Genomic DNA, 24540 nt, shown 5'->3' with positions numbered 1-24540 from the left:
AAATTAAGTTTCAATATTGCCTCGTCAACTTCTAGCGCTCAACTAAGGTTTCAGCCTGAGAATTGGATAGAGAAGGTATGTTTGCCTTTCTCAGTAGTCGCTCATTCAACTCCTTGTTGAAGGGAAGGCTAGAGTATAGGTCAGTGAAGTATGATTCAAAGTCATGCACAATTGCGCGGGTGTCTGTGATTAAATGGCCCGTATGTTTCAAAGCAGTTATAAAGTGACTAGAATGTTTTTTCCTCACCATAGTCATCAAAAGATGTCCCATCTTATTTCCCCACTTATAGTACTTGTGACGAGAGAACATCAAATCTTTTTTGGCTTGGGATAATAAGAAATCATTCAATAACTGTTTAGCCTCAGTATATTCATTCAAGGAATCATCGCTAGAGGTAGTGAGATGGACTTGAAGAGCTGTAGTCATAGAGTCATGCAAAGAGCGATAAGTGGCCGCAGATTTGTTTTGTGTCTGGCAACGTACTCAATTATTTGACCCCTTACAACCAATTTGACTGCGCCCCAAAATATAGTGGGTCTGTCCCAATAATCTATGTTATCATCCAAGTAATTCAACCAGTTGTTCATCAAAAACTGCTGAAAATCATCAGAATGATATAAGTAACTAGGAAATCTCCATAACGTGGTACCTCCTGACTGTCTTGCCCATTCCAATATTAATGATATTGGTACATGATCCGAGATCAGCACACTATGAATATCAGCATTCTTCACCTGGGAAACCAAAGAGTCTGCAATCAATATTGAGACTATGCGGGACCAGGAGTGATGAACATTAGAATAGAAAGTGAATGATCTATCCGTCGGTTTTAACAATCGCCAAATATCTGTGAGCTGGAGAGATGCCCTCTTCATTTGTATTAGTTTCCACAGATTGGAGTGTAAGTTACCCTGTGGTTGTCGCTTGTTTATAATAAGGTTTTTAAAATCCCCATCTATCACTAATGCGAAATTCTCGCATTGAAAAAAGACGGTGAGATCTTGCAAAAAATGTGATGTCCCAATATTTGGAGCATATACGTACATTTATCAATGTAAATTTAGCGCCCCAATTTTCTACATCCAGAATTAAGTACCTGCCATTATGGTCACCAATTGAATTTAGAATGGTATAGTTCAAATTTTTGTGGAATAGTATCGCAACACCGCTTGCTTTCCTTAGATAGTCAGCCAAGACACATTTATCTATCCAAGGCACTTTCAGAGCAGACCCTGAACCCACTATCCAATGAGTTTCTTGCAAAAATATAATATGGGGGTGGAATCTTTTTAAATGCATAGCTACTTTCTTGCGCTTCACGGGAGAGTTAAGACTGCCAATGTTCCAGGAGACCAACGTAAGCTGTGAATCAACAGTAATGGAAGGTGTGGAAAATTAGTCTAGACTCCGATCAGCCAATGCTCAATCGAGGGAGGGTATACACGCGTACAATTAGAATTAGAAGTGCCCGCACCTTGTCCCAGCGAGCAAGGAGTTATGGCAGGTAGTGAAAGGAGAATGAATGTACCTCCCATTAGGGGGGAAATAGATGAGATGCAGACAGCAATAAGTACACAAAAAGAGTACAACACATCGTTTCAAGCAACTTTTTCGAACTTCTCACAAACTGTAGAAACGTGAAAAGCACCATTGCTAAGAATGACACTTGACATGAATTGGAAAACAGACTGAATTTGTAAATTTAACATTCAAGTAGCTCCAACATGAACATATAACCCTTTGTGTCAGAGAGAGAACATACAAAATTATTTGAAGGTGTGCGTTTTAGTGATTGACAGGGCTTCTGGAACCTAACATCTTTGTTACATGGTTTCTAGCTTCACTGGGATCTGAGAAAAAGAAGGTTCGACCGTTAACTTGAATTCACAGTTTTGCCGGGTACATTGAAGCATAGCGGGCATTATTGTCGTAAAGTATTTTACAGACATTGGAGAATTCCCTACGCTTTTTTACCACCGAGGTTGAAAAATCCTGGAAGATGAGGACTCTTTGGTCTCTCACTTTCAGTTGGGAACATTTGCGATATGACCGCAAAACCAGTTCCTTCATGCGAAAATCCATGAACTTCGCAATAACTGGCCTAGGTCTGGACTCATTATCAGGCCTGGTTGGGCCTATCCTATGGGCCCTTTCAATATGTGGAAGGAACATCTCCTCAGGAATCTCCAATGCTGTAAAAACTTCAGTGCATAGGAATTATGACAACTGTGAATCTCTGATGGATTCAGGGATACCCACAAATCTGAGATTACATCTCCTATCCCTGTTTTCCAAGTCATCTATTTTAGCTTGCCGGGCTTGAATAGTGGTCGTTTGGGTGTCGGAGGTGTGTTGGAGAACATGTATTTAAAACTCTGTGTCACTCACCCTCTGTTCCACCACTGTGAACCTAGTTGAATGAGTTTCCAGTTTTCCTAATGTTTTATCTAAACTGGTCTGGATTTGCTCAAGCTTTTTATCAATAAATTTAATATTCTCAAGTTTTTTTTATCTATCTGAGGCATCAAAAACATGGACATTTTTTGGGCCATTTGTGAAAGGGAGGAAGAGCCCAGTTTCAGGCATCTTTTCTGGGGAATCAGTTGTTCGAGGGGGGAAGGTGGAGTATATTTACCAGTGTTTTGTCTATTCCTATTCATCCTCGTGTTAACAGTTGACTGATTAGACTTGCCAGAAATATTTTTATGGACGTATTTATCCATAACCCACTGCCCGATAACTTGTTATCAGTGGGGTATTTATATTGCTAAACACCCAGAGTTCTCACTGAAATACAATACTTTAAAGGGTATATGACTATTATATCAGTAAAAATAGCAGAAATGTAACAGAGCTGCTCAGATAGCATAAAGTAATTACTCATAGTAAAAATACAATATGAAAAGGATCCACTCAGTGCATGGTAAGAATGCAGAAGGACATAATCATACAAACTCCCTGTCACCTATGATCATGTCCAGACAGACACATTCAAATGCACAGGCAGCAATTACAATAGAAAACAACTAAAAAAATATAATAAAATGTGAACACTATGTTTTACTGATTAACAAAGTAATAATTTCAGGCAGGTAATTTTACTAGCGACCAGTAGATGGCACTCAGGTTAGTCAAGAAAACCTATGCGTAACGCTAGATATCGAACTGTAACCCTATTAAAATGTCAAATATAATAACAGGAGTTGTAGTCAAGCAAAGTTATCCTATTACAGAGAATACAAGCAGAATAATAAGGGTTGAGACAGCTCCAAATCAAGTATCAAGTCACTCCTAAAACACTGCTTGCTAGCTATGCCGGTATTTCTGGTCTATTTGTACACTACTCAGCAAAAATGTAAAGCATCATACAATGTATCAAGACTAATATGTGAGTGGTATCCCAGTTCTTATTAAAGTGTACCTGAGTTATACACAGCTATCCCAGCAGTTGAGTGTGAAATTACTGGCACTAAGGGAATTAAAACTGGCAAGCTTCCCAGAAATGCCCGGCAGTCCATGAAAACACATACAATATACTGTAGGAGGAGAGCGAGTACTCTGAAAACATCAATCTACAACTAATATATGCAGTGACGTAACACCTCACCCTAGGATCCCCATTAGGTGGGAGTGTTGCAAAGGGAACAGAATGAACTGTACATCCACCTGTTTGTAGTTGGCCCATGCAGTACTCCTTCTAAACCAATAATCAGTGTTGGACCAGTTCAAGAGCTATCAACCTGTCAGTTATCTTGGGTGAACTTGGCTTAAGGTTCAGATAAAATGCAGCCAACACCAGTCGAATAATCGCACATATAAAAAAAATTATTATGATCTGTAGAGTCACAGCATCCAGTTAAGTGATCCGGTCCAACTAGTTCCAAAGATCTGCACTGTGTCTTGCAGCTTGTAAAGTCAATCTGCCCAGGCAATGTAAAAGCAAAGATGCAGTAGGGATAAAGTTAGGGAAAGGATGTGGAATGGGTAGGAGCAAAGGGCATGAGGGGGGGAGGGAAGGGGTAACACAATAGGAGGGAAGGATCAAAAAAGAAGGCACGAAAGCAATATATGAGAGATTGTGTTAGTGGAGGAGAAATGGGGAGACCAACATAGTTAGTACCTGGAAAGAGAGAGGCTGCCACAGAGTGTGTCTAACCACGCTTCTGAGTCAATCGCACCCGGAGTCAGCTGCTTCCCTGAACATCTTTAACAGGTTCACTGCACTAAAGTCACTTGATGAAAGACATGTGGCTGTCCGTCCACAACTCCAGCGTGTGGCAATAGGCAGTGACAGCCGGCAGCCCAATAAGAGCTCCCGCAGTCAGAGGAAGGGATCCACTGTGAGCCTGCTCCAGAAGATATCCACCTTCTATTCTGTCCAGGCCCCCTGAGAGCCATGGCAGCATCCACTGGTATCCACAAAAAAGCAGGGCTCATGGAATGAACAGAGTGACTCTGCAATGCCAATACACAGAAACTGCCCACTCAGCACAGCAGTCAGCAAGGCACTCACTGGGTGTTCGAGCGTGGCACTCTCCGCCAGCACCAGGAGCCACTGAGTTTCTCCCCTTCGCAGACTTTCTCCCACCACAGGCGAACGTCTCCTCACCGCAATCCCCGATCAGCAGGAATCGCTCCTCAGCAGTCAGGAAGGCCACTCACTCCGCACCGCCACCCAGTTCAGTCTTGCAGTAGCAGCAAAGGCAGCCTCCCCAGTAGGGACTCCAGACTATCTCCAGTAACCCACAGCATAGGTAAGTCTATTATGTCTTCGAAAGTAGGAGGGGGTAACACCCAAACGGCAGTTGGGGAGATAACAACTAAGCAGAAGGATTTCTAACAAGTCACGCCATGCCACGAGGCAGTCATGCAGGCTTTCAAAAATGATGGCCAGACTCCACCAGAATCTTAAGCTCCACACCCGATAAAGACATCCACCGTGTTCCTGTAGTCTGCAGCAGGTAGATATCACAAAACCTAGCCGCCAGTGCATGCAATCAAAGAGGATGGCTGTAGATATCAATACGCTGCACGGAGCTGAGTTAAAATGCAGCCATGCTGGATAGCCTGCCCACCGGAAGTCATAACACTAGATTTTTAGACCCTGACCTTACCAATATCTCATCTCAGTCACAGACAGACTGGCTTTAACATGGCAGAAAAGACATCCCGTGCATATCCTCAGCCTCTGCTCTGTTTAAACTTTTTTAAATAACCATGATGGCTGTGCAATCTGCATATCTTCAAGAGGTGAACTGTACATATGTACCAGTAATAGGTACAAGCTAGAAAAATCACCAGGCGCACACTATTTAGAATTATCATATCTGAAAATATGTAAATGCTGCCTGCCAGTATTTCGGAATACCCAAATATAACAAATTTAAATAATGCAATTGGTGAGTGGAGTCACCAAAGGGGGCGTATAAAGCTATGACTCAGCCATATAAAGAATGTTTAAAAAAAAATGTATTACACAATCACAAACACACAATTCTTCCATACAAAACAATTTAAAAAGCTCCTTTATGTAGTGAATAAACTGACCAATGTCACTAATAAGGATAGTAAATGCTATAAATGCTAATGGTGCCTGATAGGAGATTATAGGGCCTACATTGCCCCTGCGAGATGCAGACACATGATTTCCATAGAGCCCGGGGCTTGTCTCACATGTCACCACTCACACGCTGCCCTTTTCCACGGACTTTGGGATTGTGGTAAAATAGGATATACAGTATAAACAATATGCTTGCTTTGTCATTAGACCCAGACTCCTTTGTCTGCCTCTGTGCCAATTTCTCTGGCTGGAACCTTGGCCCTTATAAGAAGTCAGTAATTCCACTTCTTATGGTCATAGTTACTGTTTTCAAAAACGTATTTTAGTGCTTTGGACCTCTGGCTCCTCAACCATGATTACAGAAGTAAAACCGGAATTATTGCAACTCTGTATTTTGACAGGCACTCTACTTTGCCGAATTTGGAGAACAGGATGTTGGGCTTTTACAGAAAATGGGGTCCTTTATAGAACACCTTGAACAACTCACCCAGTCTTATATTGTGCATCTATTCTTCACCGCTTACGCTTATAACCTTAATGTTGAAGATCCTCTGTGTGATAATATTTTCTTTTATCTGACATGACTTTTGGTTTTACTTGCTGCTAAGAGTGGTCATTCCTATCCTCCCTCTTATTTGTCTCATTGTACCCCTTGTCTTATGTTTTGTGTAGTTCCCCCATTGTATTTCTTCTTAATTAAAGCTAGATGCATCCTCATGTCACTTCGATTGCTATGCCAGATAGTAATGTCCTTCCTGATATACATCAGAAATGATGGCTTGGCTACAATACTTTTCATTTATCTTTATGTACTATGGGGGTGATTCTGAGTTGTTCGCTCGCTAGCTGCTTTTAGCAGCATTGCACATGCTAAGCCGCCGCCCTCTGGGAGTGTATCTTAGCTTAGCAGAAGTGCGAATGAAATATTAGCAGAATTGCGAATAGAAATTTCTTAGCAGTTTCTGAGTAGCTCCAGACTTACTCAGCCATTGCGATCAGCTCAGTCCTTTTCGTTCCTGGTTTGACGTCACAAACACACCCAGCGTTTGCCCAACCACTCCCCCGTTTCTCCAGCCACTCCTGCGTTTTGCAACTAGATCGCCTGCGTTTTTCCGCACACTCCCATAAAACGGCCAGTTTCCGCCCAGAAACACCCACTTCCTGTCAATCACACTACGATCAGCACAGTGATGAAAAAGCTTCGTTATGCCGTGAGTAAAATACCCAACTTTTGTGTAAAGTAACTAAGCGCATGCGCTCTGCGAACCTTGTGCATGCGCAGTAAGCGACTAATCGCAGTATAGCGAAAATCGGCAATGAGCGAACAACTCGGAATGACCCCCTATGTACACTATTTATGTTATGAATGGTATTTTGTTGCACCTTTATGTTACTCTCTGCCTCCCCCCTCTTTTGTTACCATAACAGATCTGTTGTGTGTATATGAAAATCCCAATAAACAGAATTTACAAATAAATTAATAAATGCCACCTGAGCGGTGATGCTGAGCATGTGCATCCCTTTATAGCCACAGTCTATCTGACTTCTAATGGCTACTTTGGGCAGGATCTTGCACAATGTCACAAGGCATACATAGGACCTCATTCAGCTTGATTCACTATGGAGACAGAAATAGCGTTTTCTCAATCCTGCTTTTGCTAAAAATTGCATACGAAGAGCCGTCCAGAAAGGTAAAAGAGGCCAGCCGATCCAATCGCAACATTTCGTATGCAGTCGCAATCTGCAATGCATACATAGAAATTGAGTACCATCCACAGTTGCGGATGACTCAGGGCTACTCAGAATAATGAGAATGCAGTTGCACCAGGTGCCATGTTTTTAATCGCAGGAATCCCAGCTGATGTCAGATCACCCCGAAATGAGCCATGACACGCTTGCGTTTCCTCACCCACTCCCCGGGGGCCATGTGTACGCCCACGAATGCCTGCCGCCTGTCAATATCAAACTGAAATCGCATCCCAGAAAGATGCAATTGCCTCAGAATCGCAAATTGTGCGTTACACACGTGCAATGCATTTGCAGCGCAGTCGTCCAATAATCGATTTGAGATTTAGCAAAATTGCAACTGAAGCTGAATAAGGCCCATAATCTGAAGCTGGTACCATGGGGGTCATTCCGAGTTGATCGCTCGCTAGCAGTTTTTAGCAGCCGTGCAAACGCATAGTCGCCGCCCACGGGGGAGTGTATTTTTGCTTAGCAGGAGTGCGAATACCTGTGCAGCAGAGCGCCTGCAAACACATTTTGTGCAAAACAAGACCAGCCTTAGAGATACTTATCCTGTGCGATGATTGCTGTGACGAGTAATGACGTCAGATACCCACCCAGCAAACACCCGGCTACGCCTGCGTTTTTCCAAAACACTCCCAGAAAACGGTCAGTTGCCACCCATAAACGTCCTCTTTCTGTAATCTCCTTGCGTTCGGCTGTGCGATTGGAATCGATGCAAGAACCAGTGCAAAACCACAAATCACTTCGTACCCGTATGATTAGCCGTTTTTTTCACTGGTCGCTACGCAGCGAACAACGGCAGCTAGCGATCAACTCAGAATGACCCCCCATGAACATAACATTGAGTTCAGTGTACTCCAGTAGCCTCCACAGTCACCAGATTACAATCCAATAGAGCGCCGCCTCTGGTATGTGGTGGAACAGGAGATCTGCAGCACAAATGAACAGTTGACATTCCTGAAGCAACTGTGTAATGCTATCATGTCAACATGGTCCAGAATGTCTAAAGAACATTTCCAGCACTATTTTGTAATGGGTTAAAAGGAGGGTGTCTTACCCTGTACTATAAAGATGTTCTTAAAAACGTGAAAACCACTTTACCATACAGAATAAAAAAGGTAAACAAATGAAACCAAATTTACAAAAGTAATTATTGATGGTTTATGAGTCTGACATGTCTTAGTGCTTGAACATGGAGGGTATACGACTAAGCCTCGCACTGCTGCTTTATGTAGTTTTCTCAGACACATTCAGATGCTGGTGGTTTCTGGCAACAGTTGTGAGAAGATATCCTGTTCTCCAAACAAATTGGTGCTTTTTACTTTTTGGGTGCCTTTTATTTCTGCCTTTCATATAGTGGCGTATCTCTAATAATTTTTTTAATACTTACCTTTCCAGAGTCCCCTGGCAGTGGCTGCAGTGCTGCCCAAATCACCAGGAAAATGGCTCTGCAACCATTTTCCTGGTATTTTGCGTTTGTGCAGTTGGAAAATCATTGGGAAAATGGCTGCTGCGCCATGTCACCGGAAACCGGCATATGTGCATTAGACTCTGGGATAGCACTAATGTCTTACAGGGTCTTATAGTGACCCTAGAGCACAGAGTCTCTATGCTGCTGGCTAGAGAGGAGGTGGTCCAGACAGAAACTGTACATGGGCCCCCTCCTCTCTTAATATGTCCCTGCTTCCATAATACCTTGTGTACAGCCGATATTTGTTAGAAAATACACCATGTCTCCTATGTGAAGATTCAGGATTTGTATTATGTCATAGCAGTCTTTCTAACTTTGGCACCACTGGCACCTGCACCAGCCGCCTCTGACTCGGGCCCATAGTGTGTGAATCACTGTTCTTTTCAAAATGAGATTTCATCTATAGGTTTGAAACCAGATTGCAAAATATTGAAAATGTATTTCTAAAATATATTCCGCTCTCTGGGTATCTAGTTATTATAATGAGCTTGCCTCATGTCTAATAATTGCTCTTAAGAATGCTCTGAGAGGTATTAAGGCAAAAATATGTGTCATTTTAGATAAAGCGTATTACTATATAATAGCTTTTAGCTTTTACATAGGAACACACTTGATGTAAAATTTGTAAATTACACACAAGTATTTGAGAATATTAATCAGCACAGCCTGGTGAGTGATGTAAGGATTTAACCCTTTTTGTGCCCCCTCGATATGATGACCTCTTTGGTACCAGTGAGAGTAAGACTTAACGTGATATGGAATACACGAGTCAATGGTTAAGAATTACTCTGGTTTATTATAAGGTTAACAATGGTTTATAAAGACGACGTACATGGGTGTAACTGACATGTGTTACACTCTTATTGGCTCGTTAGTAGTTACTAGGCAGAAGACAGAGATAGTACATCAGGCGGATTTCCATATATGGGTTTTCTGCAAACGTCTCAAACCTCTAAGGAAGTTGGTAACACAGGATATTTGGTAACACACAGAAGAAGAAATAACAGGTTTGATCTGGTATGGAACTGTCCTTGAAGATAGAGACACAAACAAGCCTTGTATTGTATGAACAGATAAGGGTATCCTGTAGAGAGTGCATACGTGTCTATTCAAGCACATAACAGTTCATATAGCATGTTTAACCCTTCAATCCCCTCTTAGAATCATATATTTATATAACATGATTCTTTTCATGGAGCTTTTTATTTCTATATTCAGTTAGGTATTGCTTATAGGCTGCAGGGGAGTTAGGAGGGATTGTAAGGACGGCTTCATACATAAGCGAGTTTTCAATACCTTTTGTGGCGACTTTTCTGCAGCAGGGTATAATGCAAAAGAAAACAACACAAAAAATTGCTATCACAATCAATATGTAGATTCCTAGTTGAACAAGACCCTGTTTCCAATTTTCAAACCAACCAAAGTATTGGCTCCATGGGTTATCAATACCTGAATTCTTTTTTTAGCTCTATGGATAAATCATCTAGTTTTTTTATGGCTAGGGTAACTTTACCATTTGGCCCTGTGTTGTCAGGGATAAAGGTATAACATCCTTCTACCTGTTTTATATAGACACAAACTCCACCCTTTTCAGCCAGTATCATGTCTAAGGCCATACGGTTTTGGAATGTCATTTGGGAGGTGGCTTCTAATTGTTCAGCTATACCTTTGAGTGCAACTTTGGTATCATTAATGAATCTCTGTTGGTTATAGTAGATATAATTGATCCATGCAACATTTTTATTGACAGTTATTATAGGGATTAAGGATTCAAATCCTGCAGCTACTTCATCTCTAGCTTTGAATTCGTCTGGCACCCCTCTTGGGACCCCAATTGTGTCAATATAAACATGTGGATCGAAGCTACCTATTGGAGCTTCCCTTTTTCTTCTATGTGTGGGAGCAGTGTTTGAGGTAGGGGAACCTTCATTAGTTGGGAGTATGTGTAATGGCATAATTATTTTGGCTAAGGCACATTGACCTTTCCATGGGATATCTAATCTAGTTCTGAGTTTTAAATCTCCACAGATGTAATAAATGTCACCTAAAGACTTAGTTTGATTAACTAAGACGGTAGTTCTTTTTTCTGTACAGTACCCTGGAGGAAAGATTTTTAAATCTTTCCCCGAGGTAGTGTTTAGGTAAAATGTTTGTCTTTGACTATAATGTCCACTTCCCCACCATTAAGGACTTGTTATTTTTATCCTTCTTGCTTAAAGCCTCGCTGGGTTTGTAACCCCAATCAATACCAGTGTTCCATCCCACGGCTCCCCAATGATCACAGTTCTTTCCCCAATTCTTGCTGGTAACACAAACATAAACAATTTCTGTTCCTATACCTAATCTATTTGCTCTAATTTTCCACATATAGTTTGAAAGAAAATCTTTATATTCTACAGTATATGTGGCCACATGAGTGCTGGATGAATTATACCATAGGGAGGTTTGTCCATTTGTTTGTGTAATATCTACTTCAGTTCTGGATATGGGTGTCTGATAGGCAAGTATAAGTAGGGTAATCAGAGTCCATATTTGAGTAGAATTCTGAGTTTGTTTTGTCAGCAAAAGGGTCCTCTTCTCCATGTTGGAGGTCAGGGCTGTCTGCCCCCGTTAGTACCTCTCTGGAATCTCCCTCACGGTCTGGTCTGGGTACCTTCTTTACTCGGGATGCATGGATCCAGGTGGGCCCCTCCTCAGTAAGGACAGCTGTTCTGGTTACCGCAGCAACTTCTGTCTCTGGACCGTAGGTGAAGTCTCCTGGACTCTTATTCCTTGGGAGCACCTTCACAACGACTCTGTCTCCAACCTGGAAAGGGTGTGTTGATTCCTGTGGGTTAGAAGGATTTTTACAAACAACCTTGTGTTCAATTTCATCTAGTTTCGTTATAAGGGACCTAACGTACTCTTCCCTTATAAGTTCTAAATCACCTTCCTGTACTATTAGTGGTTTCTTAGCCCAGGGTGTGGGGAAGGGTCTTCCCATGAGTATTTCAAAAGGTGAATAACCTAGGGTTTTCTGGGGAGTTATTCTGATTTCTGCTAGTATGATAGGGAGGGCTTACTTGAGGTATACATGGTTTCCCCTCTTTGCAGATTAATCCTGTTTTAGGATTCTTCTGCATTATTGGAAACAACCAATCAGCTAAATTTTTGGGGGAGGCAGAAACTTGGAGTTCAGTAAATAGATACTGATCATCTATCATGGGTGGGGTTATGACGGCCATGGCTTGGTATGTGGAGTCATTTGGTCTAGCACAAGAGCCATCAACAGAAACATGGTCAGAGCTAGGAACAGGTATGGGGGACATGTCCAGTCTGGGAGATGTCTCAGTCTCTATGGTCAGACAGCAGTCATGGTCGTCGGGCAAGTCATCTTGGGGACCTTTGAGACCAAGAAGAGCGTTTAGAATAGGGGCAGGACCTGAAGTTGTATTAGCATACTTGATGGTGAGGGAGGGATTTCCCAGCAATTGTACTTCATAGCCACTAAGGCGTTGGGCAGACATGTGTTGTGTATGTAATCCTTTAAGAATGGCCAAAACATCATGGGTTGTGTGAAGTACAGTGGTGTGTCCTAGGGTGAGTGTAGTTGCCATTTCAGCTACCATTGCACAGGCCGCTAGTGCCCGAAGACAGGCAGGCATACCTTGGACCGACACAGGCATTACTTTGGAAAAGAATGCCACGGGGCGCAGCTTGCCTCCATGAAATTGAGTCAGTACCCCCGCCATGGTTTTACAGTTGTCCCTTGCATATAAATGAAACGGTAGTACATAGTTTGGGAGGCCCAGTGCTGGACTTTTTACCAACATACATTTTAGACTTTCATATGCAGTTAACATTTCTTGTGACCATTGAATCTGTTTAGGTTTGTCATTGAGAGTGGCTTGTCTCAAGATATTGTCATAGTAGGAACAATCAGATATCCACTGTCTGCAATAATTAATCATGCCCAGAAAGGATAGCATTTCCTTCTGAGTGGTTGGGGTGACCAGGCCCAATACAGACTGAATGCGTTGTGGACTGATTTTCCTTTCTCCCTTTGTAAGTACAAAACCTAGATAATCAACATGCTTTTTACACCATTGCATTTTTGTTTTAGACACATTCACAGAGCCAGTTTAACAGTGATATACCATCCTCTCGGCAGGCCTTCTCCGTTTGACTACAGAGAAGCAGATCATCTGCATACTGTAGCAGGACAGAACCATAGGGGGGGTGCCAGGGAACTGCTTGCCCTCAAAAGAAAAAGCAAAAAGTAATTGTGTCTGAGGGTCCACTGGTATGCTGAAAAATGCATTTTTTAAATCAATTACTGAAAAAAAATGCAGCGTGTACAGGGATGGCTGAAATGAGTGAGTTTACATCAGGTACAATGGGTGCAATAGGAACAATTAGCTGATTAATTGCTCTAAGATCTTGCACAAACCTTATAGTCCCATCTGATTTAGCTACAGGGTTAACTGGTGTGCAGTATGGGGATACTACATGTTTGAGAATTCCTTGCTTTAGGAATTGTTGTACCATGGGTCTAAGACCCTCTATCTTTTCTTGTGACAAAGGGTACTGTTTGTGGTACACTGGCTGTGAGTCTGGTTTTGAGTGTGGCCTTGTATGGTGTGCAAGATATCAGTCCTGTGTCGAAGGGACCTTCTGCCCACACAAGGGGGTCTATTGTATCTAGTTCAGTGGTCTCAGTGAGCACGGGGAAGTGTGGTGAGGTTATGTCCATACCCCTACCAGTAGGGGTGATGGTTATCTGTAGTTCAGTAAGGAGGTCTCCTCCCAGCAAGTTAACTGGACAGTCAGGTATGACAGTGAATGAGTGAGTCCCCATGTAATGTCCCCGTGGTGTGTCAATAGGGATAGGTACAGTGGAGTAAGCTTTTGTGGGTATCCCATTGATTCTCATTGAAGGAGCGGACTTTCTCAGGGGCCCATGGTACTGGTCCCTGCACAGAACACTGGTGGTGGCCCCGCTGTCAATCAGGAATGGGACACTTGTTCCATTGACACCTTGATTGATCATTGGGGGTTCCTTCCAGTGTTCTGTGAGCTGCATGAAAGTCGGGACACCCTCCTCTGGGCCCCGTCAGCGGGGCTGTCCCTACCAGTCAATCTGGAACCTTGGGGGGTCCCTGGGAACGTTGCTAAGGGGGGCAGATTCAGTTGATGGCTGCCTAGGTTTGTTAAGGGGGTAGGGGCAGTCCCTAGCCCAGTGTCCATCCTTGCCACAGTTAAAGCAGGATGTATGTAATCTGTTTGGAGGTGCAGGGGGACCCCTATTATGTGGGGTGTCCCGCTGGGGGCGAGGGTTCCTGTGTTGCCTCCGGAGGTTCTGAAAACTGTGGGTCAGTACGTTTTGAGTAGTCTTTTTAATGTCAAAACAGCCTGCTGCTTCCTTCTCATATAAATGTTTACTGAATTCCTCAATGTTGTCTGAGGTCCAACTAGAAACACTTTGTTTTACTGTCAAGGTCACAGAAGGCAGTAGGTTGTTTATAAATGTGGAAATAAGTAAGCTGTCAGTATTTACTTAGGGTGAGACCTGCTTCCTCTGACCAGCATTTTTTTTTTAATCTCTTCCAGAATTCAGTCACATTCTCACTAGGTTTCTGTTTGCAAGCTACTGCTAGGGACGAGCGGGTTTTAAACACTGCGTCCAGATGTTCACTCAGTTCATCCCACTAAATTGTCTAGCCAGGGGTTAACAAAGTAGTAATTTGTAGGGGAGACACGAGCAACATATTCCTTGCAGGTCTCTCCCGGGAGGGGAGGGGGGTATTCAGTCTCTTTACTCTGATCTGATCCCATATTACCAATAAGTAACTAACGTGTCTAAACTGAATTAATAACAATCTTTATCATAAAAAAAAACATAGATTGTTCCAAACACAGTGTCATATAGTGCGTGTACACTTACTACCCACGCAATATATTTCTAAAAGAATTCACAAATAACAGGGAAGGGGAACAATAGTCTATGTATGCATTCAGCTGATCTGATCATAGATCATTGGTAACATGTGGGAGTGCATATTCTCTACACAAACTACCGGGAACAGAAAACAACAACAGTACAACTTGTGATACCAAATGTACGTACACTTACCACCCGTACAATTAATATCTCTGCAATCGTGGACAATGTTATTTGTTACAAATCAACTTTCAAATGTACTTAAAATCACTGTAAACAACAATGTCCTCTGAGACTCAGCGTCCGTGCACTTACCACCCGTTCACTGAGTGTCCTTAATAGAAAAATTACAATATGAGTACTTATAAGACAGACATACAAATATTTAGGTGATCAAATCGAGGAAGCGTTGTTATTTGGACCCCTGGTCCATCTATGGCAGGGGTGGCCAGACTTTTGGAGTCGGTGATCTACTGTGAAAGCTAAAAAGCTTTTGTGATCTACCTAGGAGGAATAATAGCGCGCGCCGCAGGCGCGCGCGCAAAAAAAGGGGCGTGGCATAACAAAAAGTGGGCGTGCTATAACTAAAAATGGGCGTGGTATAACAAAAAAAAAGGGACGTAGCCTTGCTGCGCAGAGTGTAATGACTACCTCACGCAAAATAACACATTGGCCCCCACAGGTAAAAACCTCAAACACATATGCCCCCAGTGCCAGATACACATGCCCCCACAGTGCCAGATATGCCCCCACAGTGCCAGATACACATGCCCCCACAGTGCCATGTGCCCACAGTGCCAGATATGCCCCCACAGTGCCATGTGCCCGCAGAGCCAGATATGCCCAGTGCCACATATGACCCCACAGTGCCAGATATGCCCCCACACTGCCAGATACAGATATGCCCCCACAGTGCCATGTGCCCACAGAGCCAGATATGCCCAGTGCCACATATGACCCCACAGTGCCAGATACAGATATGCCCCCACAGCGCCAGATTACAGATATGCCCCCACAGTGCCAGATATGCCCCCACAGTGCCATGTGCCCGCAGTGCCAGATATTCCCCCAGTGCCACACATGACCCCACAGTGCCAGACATGCCCCCACAGTGTCATGTGCCCGCAGAGACAGATATGCCCCCAGTGCCACACACGACCCCACAGTGCCAGACATGCCCCCACAGTGCCAGATATGCCCCCAGTGCCAGATATGCCCCCACAGTGCCATGTGCCCGCAGAGCCAGATATTCCCCCAGTGCCACACATGACCCCACAGTGCCAGACATGCCCCCACAGTACCAGATATGCCCCCACAGTGCCATGTGCCCGCAGAGCCAGATATGCCCCCAGTGCCACACATGACCCCACAGTGCCAGACATGCCCCACAGTGCCAGATATGCCCCCAGTGCCAGATATGCCCCCACAGTGCCATGTGCCCGCAGAGCCAGATATTCCCCCAGTGCCACACATGACCCCACAGTGCCAGACATGCCCCCACAGTGCCATGTGCCCGCAGAGCCAGATATGCCCCCAGTGCCACACATGACCCCACAGTGCCAGACATGCCCCACAGTGCCAGATATGCCCCCAGTGCCAGATATGCCCCCACAGTGCCATGTGCCCGCAGAGCCAGATATTCCCCCAGTGCCACACATGACCCCACAGTGCCAGACATGCCCCCACAGTGCCATGTGCCCGCAGAGCCAGATATGCCCCCAGTGCCACACATGACCCCACAGTGCCAGACATGCCCCACAGTGCCAGATATGCCCCCAGTGCCATATATGCCCCCACAGTGCCATGTGCCCGCAGAGCCAGATATTCCCCCAGTGCCACACATGACCCCACAGTGCCACACATGCCCCCACAGTGCCATGTGCCCGCAGAGCCGGATATGCCCCCAGTGCCAAACATGACCCCACAGTGCCAGACATGCCCCACAGTGCCAGATATGCCCCACAGTGCCAGATATGCCCCCACAGTGCCATGTGCCCGCAGAGACAGATATTCCCCCAGTGCCACACATGACCCCACAGTGCCAGACATGCCCCCACAGTGCCATGTGCCCACAGAGCCAGATATGCCCCCAGTGCCACACATGACCCCGCAGTGCCAGACATGCCCCAGTGCCAGATATGCCCCCAGTGCCAGATATGCCCCCACAGTGCTATGTGCCCGCAGAGCCAGATATTCCCCCAGTGCCACACATGACCCCACAGTGCCAGACATGCCCCACAGTGCCAGATATGCCCCCAGTGCCAGATATGCCCCCACAGTGCCATGTGCCCGCAGAGCCAGATATGCCCCCAGTGCCACACATGACCCCACAGTGCCAGACATGCCCCACAGTGCCAGATATGCCCCAACAGTACCAGATATGCCCCCACAGTGCCATGTGTCTGCAGAGCCAGATATTCCCCCAGTGCCAGACATGTATAGATTATAGAACAGCTCACCGTTGGTGTGTGGTGAGCGCAGCGCGCGCCTCTCCTGCCTGCTGCTCCCGTTCTGCCTCCTCAGTCTGACGGCAGCGTGTATGGCTCAAATCAGGTGCCGGTCCGCGAGCTCTCATTGGCTAACGAACCGGCACCTGATTTGAGCTATACACTCGGCCGTCAGACTGTGAGGAGACAGAGCGGGAGCGGAGGGCAGGAGAGGCGCGGCTTCGGGTGGCTGGGCGGCGTATCGCGATCGACTGGTCGCATGTCCGCGATCGACCAGTCGATCGCGATCGACTGTTTGGCCACCACTGATCTATGGTATCCCGGATACCTGTTTATGACGCCTTAAATACGTGGACCCCTGGTCCTTCTATGGTATCCCTGATACCTGCTTGTGGACCCCTGGTCCTTCTATGGTATCCCTGATACCTGTTTGTGGACCCCTGGTCCTTCTATGGTATCCCTGATACCTGTTTATGGCGCCTTAAAAAAAAATCCTTTACATAAAACTACGTAACATTAAGTCCCGGACTTAAATATTACCTTGTCACGTGTTCCCGGAACACGGAGTGAGTTCAGATCCAGTAGATGGTCGCAATCCCTTAGCGGACAAGACAGACAACAAAATTCTCTATCTTACCGATCAGGGGACGATCGGCTGGATCCCGGACTGAGTCCCCAGCTGTAAGGATTTAACCCTTTTTGTGCCCCCTCGATATGATGACCTCTTTGGTACCAGTGAGAGTAAGACTTAACGTGATATGGAATACACGAGTCAATGGTTAAGAATTACTCTGGTTTATTATAAGGTTAACAATGGTTTATAAAGACGACGTACATGGGTGTAACTGACATGTGTTACACTCTTATTGGCTCGTTAGTAGTTACTAGGCAGAAGACAGAAATAGTACATCAGGCGGATTTCCATATATGGGTTTTCTGCAAACGTCTCAAAACTCTAAGAAAGTTGGTAACACAGGATATTTGGTAACACACAGAAGAAGAAATAACAGGTTTGATCTGGTATGGAACTGTCCTTGAAGATAGAGACACAAACAAGCCTTGTATTGTATGAACAGATAAGGGTATCCTGTAGAGAGTGCGTACGTGTCTATTCAAGCACATAACAGTTCATATAGCATGTTTAACCCTTCAAGTGACACAATTAAGTACTTGAAATGTACTAATACATATTTCTTCTGAATAAAGTTTCTCCATCAATTATCAATAATTTGAGATCTATAAACATGTATCAATACCATCAATGTCTATAAGTCACTTTCCTAAATGATGAGACACAGATGACACTTGCTATATATCTCTGAAACATTAATTAACTTCACAATAACCCAATGTGAATCTGTTTTATGTGCTGTGTCATACAAAAAATGTATTTACTTTTCTATGAAACATTCAGCTTGCCTGTTAGACTGGGTGTATCCTAGACTACAGTAGTTTGGTTCCCTACTCTATGTTGCAACTTGCATTACCTCTTTTGTAAAACATGCAATGGTCAGTTGGTCACTTATCAGTTCCTTTGGAATTCCAGAGTACTCATACATTGCCTTCAGTTTGTAAATCAGTATGATAGGTGTTCTATCATAGAGGTGTCAGACTTCTGGGTATTTTGAAAAATGATCTACCAGTACTAAGGGTTCCATGGAAGAACGAGACATGACCCCTTTAGCACTCGCCAAAGGGGTTATGTCCTCCATTCTGTAATTACCACTTAACAATTCAGAAATTGTGTTTTTTTTATTTTTATGATTGAACAGTGAGCTTTCTGATTGGTCGCATCAGATGTGACCATGTCACAAAAAGTCCAGCCTGGTGTCCTTGCATCTGATGCAACCACGCCAGGCAAGTAGTTTACAAACAGCAGTAAGCTTATCTTACCACATTTTTGCACTGTACCAATTAAACCATTTATAGATTGAGTTAGCGGTACAGTCCTTATACCTGCAATGGTTGCCCTGCAAAAGCCTTTCTTCCTACAGTGAAGCCTTCTGAGCATGTTGACTATAAGACCTTGCAGCAGGTGTAGATTATGTCAAATGCTGGCGGCATATTCATTAGTATCACTATGATACTAAATGGAACAAACCGCCAGCAAAAAGTACCAATAATAGTTGGAGCCCTAAGTAGGAATGTGCATTTAAAAAAAAAAAGTTTTCCTTACTTCTGAAGTATTTTAATATATGCACCAGCCATTAACCTCCCACCCTCCTGGTGTCCTGGTGATTATCATTGTTTGACCTTGTCTTGTTTCTACCTGGCCAACATGTGGTTTTATCCTATCTTGTTAATGTTTTGGCTTTTAATTTGACGATATCAACCATATTTTGTATATTGATATTTGTTTAAATGTACACCTAACATGTCGATCAGTGACATGGTGGTCCATGTATTAAGCCTTGGAGAGAGATCAAGTGGATGTCGATAAAGCATACTTGTTGACTTTGTGGCTGCCTGCTCTGGGAGGAGGCAGCCAGGTTGGCCCAATGTGGAGGCATCAGTATAGGTGGGCAATGTGGTGACGTGGAGGCGTGATAGTGTCAACGCAGTTCCACCCCCCACTATACAATGCCCAGATTACGGTCCTGTAAAGCGGGGGATGGGGCTATGATTATGTGAATCAGTGCAAATTGCGTAATTGCCTTGGCCACTTTTGCACAGCAAGCAGGCGACTGAGGGAGGGGTGGGGGTCAGGGGGTTTGAGGGCAGCTGGCCAGTTCCAGGAGACTTGATTACTATTACATTTTCTCCAAAATCTAAACAAGTCATTCTTTTCCACTACTACCACAATGTTTACCCATCAATGAGCTTGGTTACCTTGGATACATTTCCTGTTCCTTACCACCAATTTATTTAGTGTCCTTTTGGGCTAGTGCAGGTTAGAGTAGGAATATTTCCTGCACTATTTCATGGAAGGGCCTATGTAGATATGGTAATTCCCCAGGAACTATTCTAACAATTTTAACACACAAGCGTATTGCTTCAGTAGAACTTTCTTGCTGGTAGCATCTGATAGGTAAGTTTATGTGCCCACCAATAGAAGTTAAGAGTAGAACATACTGCCCTGTCAAGAAGTGATGGATCACCCATGCTGTAATGTAAAAGCTCTGCTTCATAGGGCCCTGATGTATTATATTTCTCCAAAATGCAACTAATACTGTACTTGTTGCATGTGTTGGACTTTGCCCTCAAGAAGGTCTTGCCTGGTATTTTATATCATTCAGTACCACTACATTATGTATTGGTAGCACTATGGGAAACGCTCCCTGTTTTGAAGAATACTTATGTCACAGTTTAGGAATACAAAATAAATGTTATTCTAAACTGGATTTTACCTTTAACTGTATTCTTCCTCTGGGGTGCTCCATTTAGACTGGAACCTGTCTCCTTTTCATTTTTTTTACTAGAACCACATGATGTTATTACACCCATCATATTACCATGTTCTCTTACTCCAATGCGTAGCCTAGAATTGATTAATGTATGCACAATGTTTCTGCCTCTTTTCTGTTTCTGTTCCTGTGAAACAACACTTGTTATTTTTTTCAGCGGATCACCATGTCTCATGTGTGAGAGGACCCACAGACCTTGTGCTACATTACTCTCTTGTGACCCCAGATCCTTTGCCCAGTGATGGATGTCTTGCTCTTTGCTTTCGTTATGGTTATTCTTACTACAGTAGAGATGATTTGCAGCGATGCCTTTGTGGCTTCACCACAACAGATCACAATGATACCTGCTCAGGGGTGTGCTCAAGAAATGGGAAATACAACAACTGCAATAAAAATATCATACAGGATCTTCATACTGTGCAGGTGAGATCAACAACTTGAAATATGTGGTCTTTCTAAGAATAATAATTTATTATAATTACCGTTATTCTCTTAATCATTATCATTATTAGTATCATCACCATCATCATCATTTACGTACCTATATCTAGCTTGTAGGGCTCCCTTTGTTTAGCTTCATTTCCATTGGTTGATCTAGTTTCCCCCCTGCAGTCCATACTTATATTGGTAGGTAAATTGGAATCGGGCTAAATTGTGTGGTAGTGGTAAGGAAGGTTAATAAGATAATATTTCCAAAACAGAGCTACTTATATTTCCACCGGCCAATAGTAGTTACCAACCTGATATCTCTATCACTGTTGAGAACTCAACAATCAATCCTACCCCACAAGCTCGCTGCCTATGTGTCATACTTGACTCAGTACTGTCCTTTGCTCCCCACATTCAATCTGTCTCAAGATAATGTTACATGCCTCTAAAAAACATATCCAAAATACGACCATCCCTTACAAAAGACACTCCAAAAATTCTAATCCATGCTCTCATTATCTCCCGCGTCTTCTTACTGGTCTTACCAAAATGAGACTCTCACCACTACAATCCATTCTGAATGCAGCTGCGAGGCTAATCTTCCTTGCTAGACGTTCATCATCTGCAGATCCACTCTGTCAGTCCCTCCATTGGTTACCTGTATTCTACCGTATTCAATATAAAATACTTTTACTCACACATAAGCCCATTAACCATACTACACCAATGTACATCTCTTCGCTCATCCAAAAATATCTCCCAACCCGACTTCTCCGATCTTCACAAGATCTACGTCTCTCATCCACACTCATTACTTGCTCCCATGCACGATTGCAGGACTTCCTTCGGGCTGCACCCACTCTGTGGAATGCCCTATCATACACAATAAGACTCTCCCCTAGTCTCCAAACCTTCAAACGTTCCCTGAAAACTCACCTCTTATCACATTCCAGAACTGCTCACTCAACCTTCATAAGCTTTCCTATACGATTATATCCCCACTGTACAGTCTGCACATATCCTCCACATATTTTCTCTTTTTTCACTTTCCCTTCTTTCTGACCAGGGTTCATCATTGCTGTGATGTGATATCATGCAACCCACCTAGAACCTTTGCAATTTGGTGGACAAATATGCAATAGATAATGCCTTTCCTTGTGTATCAATGCCTATTTCCCTATAGATTGTAAGCTTGCGAGCAGGGTCTTCCTACCTCTGACTGTTTGTTTATTGCCCAGTTTTTTTGCATCATTGTGTCCAATTGTAAAGCGCAACGGAATTTGCTGCACTATATAAGAAACTGTTAATAAATAAATAAATAAATAAGATGACCTGTGTTTTGAAGTGCTTAAATTATAATTTATCTACTGGAACAATTATCAGATCTATATTATTGATGATCAGTGATCCGTCGGGGAATTGGGGAAATTAACCATGTTAAAAATGCCAGATTTGCCGATCCTGGAGAATCAGGATTTGTAAGCATGTTTAATATTTCCGATCCCCGACCTGGGTCATTGGTGGATCAGGGTGTTGCCCCAGTATATGTCAGATTTATCTAGGCCTTAACTTGTTCCCTCTGATCACCAATATCTGCAAACACAGAGGGGCTGATGTGTGATCATCAGCCCCTATGCTACTACCAATTTAGAGGGGACTGATTGGTCTCCTCTGAGTTGCAATATTTTATTATTATTGGTATTATTATTATTATTATATACATTTGATTTGCAAAGTTTGGTACCGGCACGCTCCCCATGACTACTGAAGATGGCTAGGTAAAGACAAACCAACAGGGACAAACACAGATTGTTTCCACAGTTGTGATTCTTGTGATTCCTCCGCTTTTTCACTTACAAGTTCCTTTAAGGCGATCAGAAACACCACACTGTGCAAAGCTAACCCAAGTTTAACCTAACTTAATGTGGCACACAACTACATCGCCCTCAACCTTTCACCTTGTGTAGTGCAGCACAAACTTTACCAAATTAAGCCTAACAAATATGCCCTTCACGGATTTAACATTCACCATAAAAATACAATAACATCGGTCCTGTCTCTTTAAATTCATGTCTATTGAGAACTGTTTATTGAACCTTTACCTACAGTACTTAGGCTGGCCAGCCCTTTCCTATTACTGCCTTGGGGCTATAGCCACCACTGTTTAACAAAGGATATTTCAATGGGAGCCTTACAGCCCTCCACGCTACAAGCCAAGTCCCACAGCTAAGTGTGGGGAGCTGGATCGCTCCTTCACACGAGGGATGCAATCAGAGGGTGGGAGCCGCAAAGCCTGCCTACCTCCGCTCACTATTGCTAATTGTGCCTACTGCACAGACACAGTTTATTTAAGAGGCTCAAGCTATTGCCTGCCTATCATGCATCTGAACAAGTTACTTGGGCCTAGCACTCAGGGTCACACTACTACAGGGACTCAGGCTCTTTTGGTCTGCCTAACTGGGCACTTGCAGTGATCTGGGCCTAAACCCATATCACCTTATTAAATGAGGCTCAAGCCCTTTTGACCTGCCTAACTGTGGCCTAGTTGTTGCCTGGGTCTAATACTCAGGCCCACATTATCTATTTGGAACTCCGACTTTTGCCTGCATACATAGGGCACAGGCTGAGCTGGGCCTAAAGCCCAGATCACCCCATTTAGTGGGAGGCTCAGGCCATTTTGGCCTGTCTACTAGTAGGCACTTTAAAATGACCTGGGCCTAGTGCCCAGATCATTGTATTGACCCGGGAAGGGTGACTTAAATCAACATGGTCTAGTGCTCTCTATTGTGCACTGGGCTGAGAGGCCCACCTACTGTGCCACAGGTCTACTGCCTGACTGTGCCCACGGGCCTAGTGCCTGATCCTTGATGGTTTGGGAGGGGATGGTGACACAAGTGGGCCTCACGGAGGACCTACCTGTATGGTGGGAGAGGCTGTGGTGGGGGGCTTCACTGTGCTCTTTTACTTCCCACCACTGCAGTGCTCCCCCATCCTCCTCGTCATACTTCTGCTGCTGAGTCGTCCTGGCCAGCGCCAACTCCCCATTCTTCCTCCCGGTAGCGTCTGAAGTCAATTGCCGGGGTGTGTGTCGAACTGTGATGTGGCTTGCCACGGCTGCCTGCTATAGGCTGCTGGTCTGTGAGCCAGGATTGATTCATTAACAGTGCCAAAGTCAAATGCTTGCCGCCGCCTTTTTTCCTATCGACTGCCAATCTGGCCCCAAATTTGAAACACCCCTTTTGCAGAGCTAAACGGTGCTGCTGTAAGTCTGGTGCTGGGAACCAACAGATACCAGACACCAGCCGCTGCTGCTGTAATCCTGGTGCTGTTAGCGGACATCCCAGCGCTGGGACACATTTCCACAGTATTATAACAATTACCTGAATTTAACATTTACACAAACGTGAGACAATATGAATGATTAAGAGCCAAACTCAAAGAGCTTACTATCTAAATTAAAATATGTGTAGAGGGAGCAGGTATACTGGTAGAGTATGCTATATAAATCACAGTGTGCTGTGAGAAATCCAGGTAGATCTTGTGAGTGGTTACAGGGCCA

The 24540-nt window shown here is 44.0% G+C and overlaps 1 protein-coding gene across 1 annotated transcript in view; it reads left to right on the top strand.

Moving 5' to 3' along the window:
* The first annotated feature begins 13532 nt into the window (after positions 1-13532).
* The window catches only part of LOC135057308 (polycystin-1-like), a 191282-nt gene continuing 180274 nt past the window's right edge, over positions 13533-24540 (top strand). The window contains exons 1-2 of the mRNA XM_063963198.1: positions 13533-13590; positions 20710-20975. Of these exons, the coding sequence (XP_063819268.1) occupies positions 13533-13590; positions 20710-20975 (324 nt within the window). The remainder of the gene's footprint in view (positions 13591-20709; positions 20976-24540) is intronic.

This window comes from Pseudophryne corroboree, chromosome 3 (assembly GCF_028390025.1).
Source record: "Pseudophryne corroboree isolate aPseCor3 chromosome 3, aPseCor3.hap2, whole genome shotgun sequence".
NCBI classification, from domain to species: Eukaryota; Metazoa; Chordata; class Amphibia; order Anura; family Myobatrachidae; genus Pseudophryne; species Pseudophryne corroboree.
This window is presented reverse-complemented; position numbering and strand designations above follow the sequence as displayed.